Source organism: Rhamphochromis sp. 'chilingali' (genome assembly GCF_963969265.1).
Source record: "Rhamphochromis sp. 'chilingali' genome assembly, chromosome: 6".
Lineage (NCBI taxonomy): Eukaryota > Metazoa > Chordata > Actinopteri > Cichliformes > Cichlidae > Rhamphochromis > Rhamphochromis sp. 'chilingali'.
In genome coordinates, this window is record NC_137933.1 from 31,999,325 (window position 1) to 32,011,997 (window position 12,673).

General features: G+C 41.1%; 1 protein-coding gene across 1 annotated transcript in view; it reads right to left on the bottom strand.

Annotated features, from left to right (window-relative positions):
* Positions 1–12,673, bottom strand: part of shf (Src homology 2 domain containing F) — a 92,379-nt gene that overhangs the window by 9,233 nt on the left and 70,473 nt on the right. The window contains 2 exon segments of the mRNA XM_080884776.1: positions 4,819–4,932; positions 4,935–4,964. Of these exon segments, the coding sequence (XP_080740902.1) occupies positions 4,819–4,932; positions 4,935–4,964 (144 nt within the window).

Below are 12,673 nucleotides of genomic sequence, written 5' to 3' on the forward strand. Positions count from 1 at the left end.
TTTTCCTGGTTATTGTCGCCTGCTTCTATATGGCTCAAGACCAACAGATAGCCGTTTTTGTTTTTTTGATGGAAGTGGTTAATGTCGTATGAAACTCGCATCTACTAGGCAACATCAATCTTTGCTGCTCTCTGTCACTAATGGCCATCCTTGCATCTAGTGTTTAATTACCAGGCAGAACATGGCAGACACTATACACAGAGACAGGCAGTGTGATCTTAACAACACGTCTACATCTGTCTAGACTCTGCATTCCAGTCAGAGGATAGCATTACACTTTACAGATTGTGAGCTTGCCAAGTGCCTCTGTATCACACTGAGTGGAAGGGCTGACAGTTTAAATCAATTCAACACTACTTACTACAAGTAGTTTACTTGAGTATTTAGATGTTGTGCCACTTTATTGCTCACCTCTATGACATTTCAGCTACAACTGATACATGTGTTTCTATAGAGCCTGCTCTTTTTCAAGATATTTCATTTAAAAAAAAACCCCAAAAAAACCCCCACATGATCAGCTTATAAAATGCAATTAAATGATAAAGAGTGTTACCATTCAAAAAAAGCTGGTTAGTGGTTGCTGTCATGTGTAAAGTTATTCAATGTTTAATTACCAGCAATTAAAACAAGTATTTTAATTATAGTAATTAAAAGAAGTGCCACTTCCATTAACAGTGAACTACTGCTTATTAACTCAGGATATCGGAAGAAAAGCTTGTAATGAAGTATTTTTACAGTAGTGCAGTTGTAGTCCTTTAGGAATATCTTTTCTTTTTCGAATACTTTCTATGACATACCATGATGTCATCGCAAGCAGTGCTTTTTTTTGACAGATTACAGCTGTTTCAGGTCTGACCACTAGGGGCTCCCCTTAACCTCCACACTCTACTTGCGGTTGAACTCGTTGGCCTTTGGCTCAATGATGCGATTCCCCAAACATAAACTCGTGGAAATGATTATTTCAAATCATTCCGGCTGTTATCTTTGCCTCTGCACATTTGTTCATTAAAGGCCGACAGCGGGCTGGTAAAATGACAGCAAAATTGTACTGTTGCATGACAGCTGGGTAAATTCTAGGTCTCACCCTTGGAAGAATACAAGTTGCTGATCCATGTCCTTGAGGTCTGTCGCTCCTAATATAGTAATTCACATTATGATCCCGTGTTGTGTCTGCATTATTTTATATCATAGAGTCCATTTAAATTACATGCTGAATACTGGGAATTTGATCCAAGTCAGATGAATATATTGTATATGTGTAAAGGTGAGAAATGGCGTTTCCATGGAAACTGACCAAGGGGACATGGAAGATGCATGTTTGTTCCATTCAGCTCCTGTCAATGCTGACAGATCACAACATGAAGATGGAGCCAATTGCTCCCTGTCCTTTGCTTTCGATTTCTCTCTGTTTGCATGTGTCCAACCTTCTTCTGCCCTTTGCCTTCTCTTCTATCACTCTTGCCTCATCATTCTAACTCTGACTTTTTCCCCGAGCTCTCTTGCCACTCAGTGGTAGAAACAGATAGGGGAAAATGGACTGTGGAGGAATGTCTCCACAGGAAAAAAGGGGTGTTTTGATCTGTTATCTCTGATGGTCCCACTGCAGGGCAGACTGTCGCCAATTACACCTACTACTACAACAAAACCCTTAAACAGTCTACTTGCACTTCCATATTGAGAATTGACTGTGAACATAATATTATCATCTCTTCACTGATTAGTGACGCAACCATAAGAGGCTGGAAAAGGTATCAGACATCGTTAAGGATACAGGATGCAATCTTGGCTTTTCCCTACATACTCCATATTGTATCTACAATCCACTCACCCATGTGCCTGACCTCAGCTCTTCACATTTCCCTCCTCTTACCCAGACACAACAATCAGTGATTTATTTGATCGTGATTAAACTGTTTTCTCCCCCCTCTCCGCTACCAAGAAAGGGTGGGTTGAGTGGCTATTCTTAGTGTAGCTCACCCCGTCAACCTTTCTTGTCAAAGTGGAGGCTTCACTGCAGGCAGAGTGCAGTGCTCTACAAGGAGAGTATTACCCTGAAGAAAGAGCCCCCCAAACTAAACAAAAGCCATCATTTTTATTTGCTCAAGAGTGAATGGACTCATGTCTGCTTTGTTAGCTGGGCGCCTCACCATCACCATTCCGAAACTGATGTAGAGTTATGTTTTAAGGCAGAAAATCAGTGGGAGTGAGGCAAACCAATTCCCCTCTCTCATTCTCCAGAGCACACAGTTCGAAACATGGACGACAGGAGCTTGACTAGAGGATTGGCCCACGGGGGAACAAAAGCCGTATGAGGAAGCTTAAGAGGGACGAGAGGGTGAAAACCTCCACACGCACGCACACACACACGGTAACACACTTCTCTCGAAATAAACACATAAAGGCACATGGGCAACTGTGTATGTTATCAGAATTGTTGCTTGTAAAGCACTGCAAATGGAATTTGTGTATCAGATTGAACTGTCAGTCAGATGGTGACAGATGGCTGAAAGACCTGTCCCCTTCAGACACACAGCTTCCTTTAGAGACAACTATATAAAAAAAAGAAAAGTAAATAACACGCACACACACACCCCACACACATAAGAGGATGGGGAAAGAGCTGATTGGCTAAGGCACAGATTAAAAAGAAATGGCAAAAGGACATTCCACGATTACAAACCACGAGATAAAGCACTGCTATGTAATATAGTGCTGCAGAGCAAGGCACAGGTCAGCACAGTACATAATAATGTCACTGTCTAACAACATAAAAAACACTCCAAAGTAGAAGTCACAGTAATCAAAATAAAAACGAAGGGAATCAAAAAATAAAAACCACAAAAGTGTAGTGACATCTGTCACTGAAGACTCAGCACAATTTAACTACTACTACTGTCTCCTCTTCCCCCTGTGCACAGATTTCTCTAATTAAGCAGGCTAATTAATTCTCATTTACTAATGATACTCCTATTACAAAGGATGACTAGTCTGAGGGGCAAAGTGTTTCATCGGCTGCTGCATTGTGAGGTGAAAATTAAGTTTTCCAGCTAGGACTTGTGAAATGATTAACAGGTTTCCAGCTTATTAGAATGCAGTGCACGCTAAAAATAGGGTTAAACTTTTACGCCGATATTAATTATATGCACCAGGAACTAAAATAATTGCTGCATGGCTTTTATAATACTATATTTTAGAGCCCCACTGTGGCCGTTTGAAGCTATAAGCTTTATCTCTGATGAGTCAACCATCTAGGAATACGCTCTCTTCTTTTAAATAAATTTCAAAAGGAAATTCCAAATTAGGTTTTCCAAGACAAAGGAGTGACCCTACCAAGTGTCAGCTGGGGAATTCATTTAAAATTAAAACTGGATACTTTTTAATTACTTTGGTTTCTTAGATTAAAAGAAAAATGAGGTAAGATAAATGCTTCAAAGTACATATAATTAATTCATGTTAAAAAAATTAAAAAGATAGGAATCTCTGTATCACATCCAGAAAAAAGTGTCTGGGCGTAAGGTGTAGATGTATTATTTGTTCTGCTGATCTGCATTTGAATTTTGGTAATGATGTTATATATCTAAGGACTAAACAAATGACCCTATCCAGCTTTCTAGTCTGGCTGACTCATGTAACAGATGACTAATGTCTTGATGTGTGACTGAATGTCTGCCTATATGCTGAGGTCAAGAGAGTACATTGCAACTGTATTCACAAGGGTTGTGGAGGCCATCAAGCCCCCTCCCCAAGTCTACCACTTGGACCTTTGACCCCTAAAGATGTAGACTAGGGCCATACCGGCTGAGACAGAGAGGGGATCACTTTACAGCTGGATGCCGATCTTAAACCCACTCACTTCACCGAAGGAACCAGAACCTTTCTCATGGATTTACGGGCATAAATCAACTCCTCGCCCTGTCCTCGCCTACAACACACATTGGTGTCCTCTTACATGGCCTCACTAAGTCTTTCCACTCTGTCAGGGGAAATCCCATTCCTGAAATTAGTTCTGCTACATGTCCTTCTTTTCTCTGGATAATGACAGCAGACAGAGGGCAAGTGTGTGAGAGAGCTACAAAAATAAACTAATGGCTCTCTCAGTTAAAAATAGGTCAATTACTTATCCACTGCATGCAATGAAAAAGGTAAATATGGCAATAAGTCAAGAACTGAATTCGTCTCCAATGAGTTTGATTTCCTAATTCGTGTGAGCCACTTGTAGAGAACAGCAGACCAGAGGGACATCTGGGATGGTTACGAGTATGTTGACAAGAGGAAATGGGGGTCACAGCGAATGGCAATTACGCATGCAGAAGGCAGTTCGGCACAATTAAAACTAATGAGGCTTCAGCCTAAAACCTGCAAAAGAGTTGGTGATTTTCTGCCACATGTATTCCAGATGGAAAAGAGCAGTCATTACAGAGCTAATACCTATAGTCAGATTTTTCAGTACTTCTCACATATGGTAACTCTTTCAGTACGTCTTCAGTGACCAGAAAATTTGGGACAAACATAATCATACATTGCAGTAGCAGACTAACCCTACCTATGTTTTGGTAGCTGCATATGCTTGGCTAGTAATGTTTTTTAAATGTTCAGTAGAACTAAAATACTGAGCTGTATGCTATGTAAAACACCATGCCTTCATTAATTAAAGACGGATGGATGGATGGATGGATGGACGGATGGATGGATGACGGATAGACGGATGGACGGATGAAAAAATGGACGGACAAACATGCCAACAGGGAATAGGAAGATGGACTGGAGTGCCAGGGTAACTGATGGAAAGGATGCTGGACAATGAACACCAACACCCACCATGGTGGTGCTGGTCACAGCTCGTCTGTCCTGGCGAGGGCTGAGCTGTCTGGGAAGGAGACTCAAGCTCCTCCACTGGGGGAGGGCTGGTGTTGAGCTGGCCGACAGGAGGGGCCATGGTAGGTCCTTGATCACTTTAATCTCTACTGCAAGTGTCACCAGAGGAGAGATGGAGGCAAGGAAACGATAGCAACAAGAATAATAAAGAAAGGAAGTGAGTTAGGAAAGGGAAGTAATGACAGAAAACAGAAGAAAAAGACAAAAGGTAAAAGGGGTAAGTGAAAAATACTGTGGATAAGAGCAGGAGAGTTGGTTTATACTGTGATCCAAATTCAGCAGCAGCTGTGGGCTAGAAAAGGAAGGAATACAAGAGGACTGGAAAGGAAGGAACGTTAGTTCTAAAAGTAGGGGCTGGATTTTATATCCGCTTCCACTCTGATGCAGAGCTGGATACTCAGATTGCTGAGAGGCCCTGAAGGTAACAAAAGGAATGTGAAAGTTTTCAATTATCAAATTCAATAATACACTCAGATTCAGCCAATAACTACAGTCTCACCTTGGGAGAGAACACTAGATAGATGCAACAAGAAGTTCTTAAGGCCGAATTGTTCAAGCTCTAATGCATGATACAGTGCATAATATCCTTAAATAACATTCAGGCCCAAGTAATAATACTGTACTTTTAATGAGCAAACTATAAAATATAAACCTGCCTTAAGCCAAACTAGATGATCAGTGAAAACAGCACAGCTGCATACACTCTACTGTAACAGTTGGTGCTGTGTTTGATGACAAAGACCCCAGGCCTCTATATTAAGCCAAGTCAGAGTGTAGACAATATCTGTAGCTAAAAAGTACCTAAGAGTAATCCATGAAGGCAATGGACGCTACCCTGGCTTTGCCCTTAAATAATGTATGCCTCATGCAGTTGGGGCTTTACCAGGATAATTGAGCACTCATGCAGCAGCACATCTGTTTCCAGCACAGGGCCACTTTTTAACCAGCCAAGGATAATTAATGAATGAGACAGAAAGGGGAATGTTTTTCTTCATACAAGAGAAAGCCAGTGATCGAGCCAAGGCTAATAAATAAATGCAATCCATGGGTAATAGCTTTGGTGAACGACTGCATGTTCCTCGGGTGGTTGTGTTATTTTTGCTTAGATTTTGCAGAGGTCTCAAAAGACATCTTTGTGCCATCAAAGCCACAGCGATTGAGCAAATTCTAAGGTCACTGTCCATGGTGCTGGAGATTTTATTCCAGTTACGAAAGTACTGTAAAAGAAAGGAATTTTAATGTGCAGCTACTTTTGGCACATAACTATTAACGGTTTCTTTTAAGGTCTTATAAGTTAAAAACAAAACCAAAAAACAAACACGTCATCCTATTAAATACATGTCATCCTTCATTCTCTTATCTCCTTTATCAAAACCAAATGCATTCGATGAGTACGTTAAGTTTAAAGTACGGAACAACAATGGCAAGAAAGGCTCTCAGAACAAACCCCAAACATCCGAAACCCTCATTGTGACTGATATACAGCAAATATTTGGTCATCTGTCCAATAAAGGGAGTGGCAGAATTGTTCAAACATGGACAAACAACAGGCAAATAGATGGGTTGATGCAAATCAGATATACTATTAACACTGGTGCACAGACTAGTTTTTAGTAGGAGGATGAACATAATGTTATGAACCTGTCTTCCTCCCTGAAAGGAATTGAACCATGGTGGTGGTACAGGACATGTTAATGAGAAGCAATATCAGCAAGCTAGATGAAGGGGAGACTGGAGAATATTCAATCCGACAAGCAATTAAATAGCCGGGCCTGGGGTGTCAGGGGGCTAATCTAGAGAAAGGTGGCTGGAAGGAGGAGCTGCTTGCTGTCTGTCCTGATGGGAGAGGTGTAGGCTAGAGGAGTGGATACAGAAGGTCAAAAACTCTGCTAGATAATATAACTTCCTCTACTTTGGGGTGAAGTAGGGGACTCTCTTCCTATGAGATTAAAAGCCTAATACTCATTTCACATTGCAGATTAGCGTGTAATTGTTTGGGGGAGCAGAAGGCTGCCTCCACTCTGCAGCCTCAGTGTGGGGACGAGGAGATGATTTCAGCGAGCGTGGTTCAGACTCGCTTGGTTGCACAGCTGAATAATAGCATTTAGCACTGTGAAAATTAAGGAAAACTGATTCAATAGTCAGGGTTTTGGGTGTGTTTGTGTGCGTTTTTTTAAACCTGGGTGCCTCACCTTGTGAAGCATTTTAAGGTATTGTTACTCCTAAGGTTGTCACTGACTTTAGATGCCACGCTGCTGCACAGATGAGTGCATCTTTACACTGCAGGGACAAATTCATATTCAGCACCGAGGTGACAACAGCAGTTCAGGTGATTTACACATGGACCTGAAGGCTTAGCACACTGCAGCCCACATTTTCACAGATCACACTGCCCACACTGGCTCTATCACACTGCCCTCTATCAATACATACCTGTTTACAGCTAATGTAGATTTAGACCCATTATCAGGTCTGTGGGTGGTAAATTGTACTCTGTGTACAGGTTAACTGCATCAGAGACCGCACACGCATATCAAGTAGAAAATGTAAATCATGCTCAGTATGACATAAATACTGTGCATTTTGTAGGTTAGGTTAGTTATATGTGTTAATAATCTGAGTCATATTTGCACAGCACCTTTCTAAATGAAAAGAGAAATAATGCAGAGCCCAATTAATAATTCTGAACGTTCATGTGAATACATCCGATCTTTTTTGTCGTCTAACCTTCCTCACCTGGATAATCCTCATTCAATATTAGTACACACCTCCTCCTGTTGACACAAAAAGCAGGTTATTGCCTGTCTGGAACTTGCGAAGCAGCTGTCGCTCAAAAGTGGCCATGTTAAAAATTTGAAAAGAAAACCCATCACTCATGTCCCTCCCATTGTACTCCTCCCTTTGGATATGTACTTTGTTTTGTGTTGACAGTGTAGTAAATAAAAAGAATAAAAAATAATGGATAGGGGTATGCGCTTTCCTTTCCTTTGTTCTTCCAGGAGCCGTTCTTTTTTTTTTTCCTCTCAAAGCCAGGTATTTGTTTACCCGGGCTTTTCATTAGCCCATGGCACTTCATCACTGTAAACAGTGCAGCACCATAAATCACCAGCTATGCTTGTTTTCCACCAATGCCGTTTAATTTAGTTCTGCTTAATTTGGCTGGCTAATTGCATGCATATTCAAAACAAGCTGGAGTATTGTGATGTTTATGCCGCACATTATGAGCGGAAGAGCTCGAAATACAAAAACAGCCTCTTCCGAAGACGTGTTTGTTCCATCTGCACTCAAATCATTACAGATAACAACTGTGTAATGCTCCAGGGGAACTGAAATGCCACTTCATAATTTTTCCGGTATACTGTATCCATCACATTACATAGTCCGGCTTTCTTTTGAAAGGACCTGCGTTTGTATTAAAAATGAAAGTGACACAGAAAATGGGTGATGGTTAAGAGATGACAGCAAGGCCTTTTTCCATGCTCTTCCATATAGAGAGAAGGGAAAGATGGGTTACTGACAGCTGGCCAGCAGGAGCTTCCATGGGGGCTTTCTGGCAAAACGCTGCTTCTACACTTATAGCGGGAGGTTTACAGTGCTGTTGTGTGTGGCCAATGTGTGTGAGTGAAGATAAGACCCATGGCAGCAGCGCTCCGTAGAGAACGGTGGGACACATTTGAGGCTCATGAAAGAGGGCTGACAGGAAGGTTATCAGCAGGGTGTTGCAGCAGAGGCCAGTAGGACGAGACAGCGCTGCAGAGTGACAGGCAGCGGTGGGGGATATCGGATCAGCCAGGCACAGAGAAACTGAACCCCGACACCCACAAAACAGCTGGCTTTAACCCTGTTGCAAGACACCACGGTAGGACTGTAACTGAATCAATTATTTATTTTAGAACATTAGAATCAGATCTCAGATTTCTAGGTCGTTAAGCCCATGAAGATTCATTAAAAAAACCCATAAAGTTTCCCAAGACCTGAGGGGCTAAGCGACTACACTGCCTCTGATCTTCAGTGTTAAATGCACGGTACCCTGCAGGCCAGGAGTCAAGTGAAAGGAGTTAGTAGCAGGTAACAGGGCAAGGAGATTAGGTAACAGTGGCTCTTAGTCCCACTCCTGCTGAGACAGCACTCGGATTTCCAATGGCGACGTGTCCACGTCTGGCTGTGAGAGGGAGGATACTATATGCAGAGCCAAAATGTACAGGGTGATAGACATATGGACAAACCCTACACGGGCCTCATATACTAACGCTTCATATATGGTCAAATTCTAATGCATCTTGGTCACACTTCACCTCCAGAATCATCCATCACTTACTCAGCATCCAGGGAGTAAGGATAGAGGTTGTGTCGAGTACCTGTGTTCGGCAGCCGAGTATGGTGTGGCGCTGGGGTGGAGAGGGACAGTGAGGATGAGTGATTAACTAAACCGCAAGTACACAGCCTCCCAACCCCCTAACAAGGCAGAGGATTTACATTCCATTGCATACCTGTCAGGAGATAGTTCAACAGTGAATAATAACACCAGACCAAGTGTTGTGAACAGGCGTGCAGGCAGGCTGTGATAGGGACAGCTGAGGAAAAGGGGGCTGCAGCAAGGAGCATTACTCTACTTTGCCTCCCCAGCATTAATGAAGACAAATAGTCTTTTATACAGATTGCATTACCGTGTTATACCACTGTGGGAGGGCGTAGGCGGCACTTGGTACTTATTTAATTGTTTTTTTTCCTTTATTTTTGAAACACCTACTGCACAATTTAGCAAGGTTGTTCATCTTTTTTCATTATGTGCTAATACTTTGTTTGGCGACATTTTCATTTCCCACATAATTGTGGGAATATGAACTGTGAAGGTTTTGATGGGTTCAGAAAACCGCTTCTAAATCTAAATGGTGAACAATATCATTAATCATTTATATTACACAGGCGTAAAGTGCTTCAGCAACTATAGAAATGTTGCTGAGGAGAAGTGCCCTCTGGAAACCTAAAAAGCCCACTGAGCTATAATTAGTCCTATTTTAAAAAACAGGCTATCTGAGCACAGAAAGGCTGGAATCACAACTTACCGCAGCCTGATAACGTATTTACTTAACTGCTGACATCTGGAGGCATGGCAGCATCACCACAATGGAAATCAGGGAGATCTGAACATGAACAGTCAAACAATTACAAATCTATATATAAAACAAATAAAAATGTTGTCATATTCTGCATAAAACAAACTTAAATCAGATTTAGTCCTACAAAATCTGATAGAAATTTACAATGGAAAGCTTGGAAAATATAGTTACTTCTTTAAATTGGTGGTTTGGGTAATATTTTTAAAGCTTATGATAAAAATTAAGCCAAGGTTTTTGTTTTACATGTTCATGTATGTTTAGTTTTTAATTTGGACCTTTGTTTTTTTCTGTCAAAACATCGACTTTTCTGCAAAATGGTTAGTGGTTCTGAAAATCGAACAATCACTTCAACTACAACTAGGTTTGGTAAATTACAAAAAAAGGCGTTTAGGCTTCTCAAGCTCTAACGCACAGAAAGTTCATGATCTAAAATTACAGGACCGCCCGAGTAACCCTGTCTCGACTAAGGGTGTAGGACAATTCCGTATTGGATCTGTGACTCATTTATGCCACAGATTTCCTGGCAATGAGAAAACGAATGGACCCAAAATATAATCGACAGCGGTGCAATAAAGCATCTCTGGGAAAAGACAAGAGTAGCTGGGCCCTAACCTAACTCTTAAAACCGTGCCAGAAGAGATTAAATGGGGATAACTGCTAAGCATTTGGCTCACATGACTTAAACATTGAAGCAATGTATAATGTCCTGAAGTCGCAGGTAAGCTTGTTGCAAAGATCAGAGACATGGGTGCAAGCACACAAACTTCAAGCTTGAAAGGTATGAAACTTGATGTCAGGATCCAAGGCTGGTCTGCACTGACACCTGCGAAAGCAACAAGCCCATGCTGACAAGGCTTGTCCTAGAGATGTCTTTCTTCTTTTTTCCTTTCTTCCCTTTTCTGTTGTTCAAATGTTGGGGAATTATTTCGGCTTGACTTAAGCATAAAACAGAACACAATCCAGTAATAAATCAAAGTACTTTTTACACTGCAGCTTTCCTTGAAAGACAACTTAAAGACTTATCTCTTCAATTCCAAACCAATATACTTTGACATGCACTGGAAATTGAATTAATCATCATCAAAAGAGGGACACTCTCTGTAAGAGGGGGGAGTTGAAAGAGGGATGTGTTGGTAAATAGTGTCTTAAACAAACTCTCCTGAGTGCTGCTTGACAGAAAAATAATGAGGGAGAGAAGGAAAGTGATTAAGAATGCAGCATCCCTTATTTAACTAATCACTAGCACAGGCAAAAGAACGCGACTCCTATGAAAACCTCGGGGCCGAGGGTACACAGAAGTAAACAGGAAACAGAAATTAAGTGGAAACATGGAAGGATGACAAATGAACACACTGACAAATTTATTTTATACATTTGCCTACAGTCTCACTACACTCTGCCTAACATGAGCCAATGAATCCCTTAAATCACAACTCCTGCCACATCTAGCTGAATGCTATCTATCTGTGGAAATCTTCAAAACTAGCCCAAAACCTCTCAGTGGACAAAGATAATTTTCTCATTTATTTCAAGAACTTACGCTATCTGTAAGCACCATTGATTGGTACATACCAGTACTCTCATTACCTGCAGGTATGCACCAAATACTCTTATGAGACTATTCTCCAGCAAATGAGATTCATGAGTTTGTTTCCTTTGCAATGCCACATAAGACTTTACACGTACTTAAAAATGAGGGAGCAGACCTTCTCCATCATTAATAACATTACAAATAATCTACACAAATAGAAAAGTGCGCTATTCCAGCGATTTGGGATGGATCCGTTTTGAAATAGTCACTAGCTCTGACCGGCTCTTCGAGGCATTACATCCAAATTAGATTCAACAATTGTGATGAAAGTGGGTTGGAGATGTGGCATTAATTACATGCTTTATTGTTGGATATTAAAACGTAGCTGTGCATGTAAATGATATTTATGGAATAATTCCCTTCAACTGCGTGACTGTGTGAAGTCCGTTGAAACAACCCATTAACAGCACAACACCACAAGGGATTCATGCCTCTTTCATCTTCTGTATTGTAACCGTTTTACTTTATTGCAGTGCACTTCATCTGTGATTTCAGAGCACAAAGGGAAAAATAAAGGACACATAAAATAGAGACATTTGTAGAAAAAATTTAACTATAAAGAAATTTAATTACAAAAATGTGAATTATTTTTGTACTTTGCATCACAGTGAGTTTTGATTTACGGTGCTATACCGCGCAATTACTTTTGCATGTCGAAAAACCAAATTACAAGCTTTGCCACTTGTTCCCCCCCTCAACTATACACCAAAATGAGCCTTGAGGCCATGCGTGGTTTTAATAATGCATGCGTGTTGTTTTTATTTTGCTGTGCATCAGAGACCACTTTGCCATATTTTCAGTTTGTATAATGATCATTTCCACAGAAAGCCAAACCGCACTATTCTTGTCATGGAAAAAGAATAATTAACACTGCAAAGGGTGGACGAGTAAACACAGTTTGCTTCACTTCCACCCCTGCACCCTTCACCCCATTGCCTCTTCTTTTAAGCAGTGCTACTGCACTTGCTAAAATTGTGCGCCTGCTGAAAGACTAATCTGAAGTACTTCTACCATGCCTTTGCCTTTTTTTTTTTAGTCCACTTCAAGCTCTGGGGGATTGTGCAAGTAGCATACTGATAATGTCATT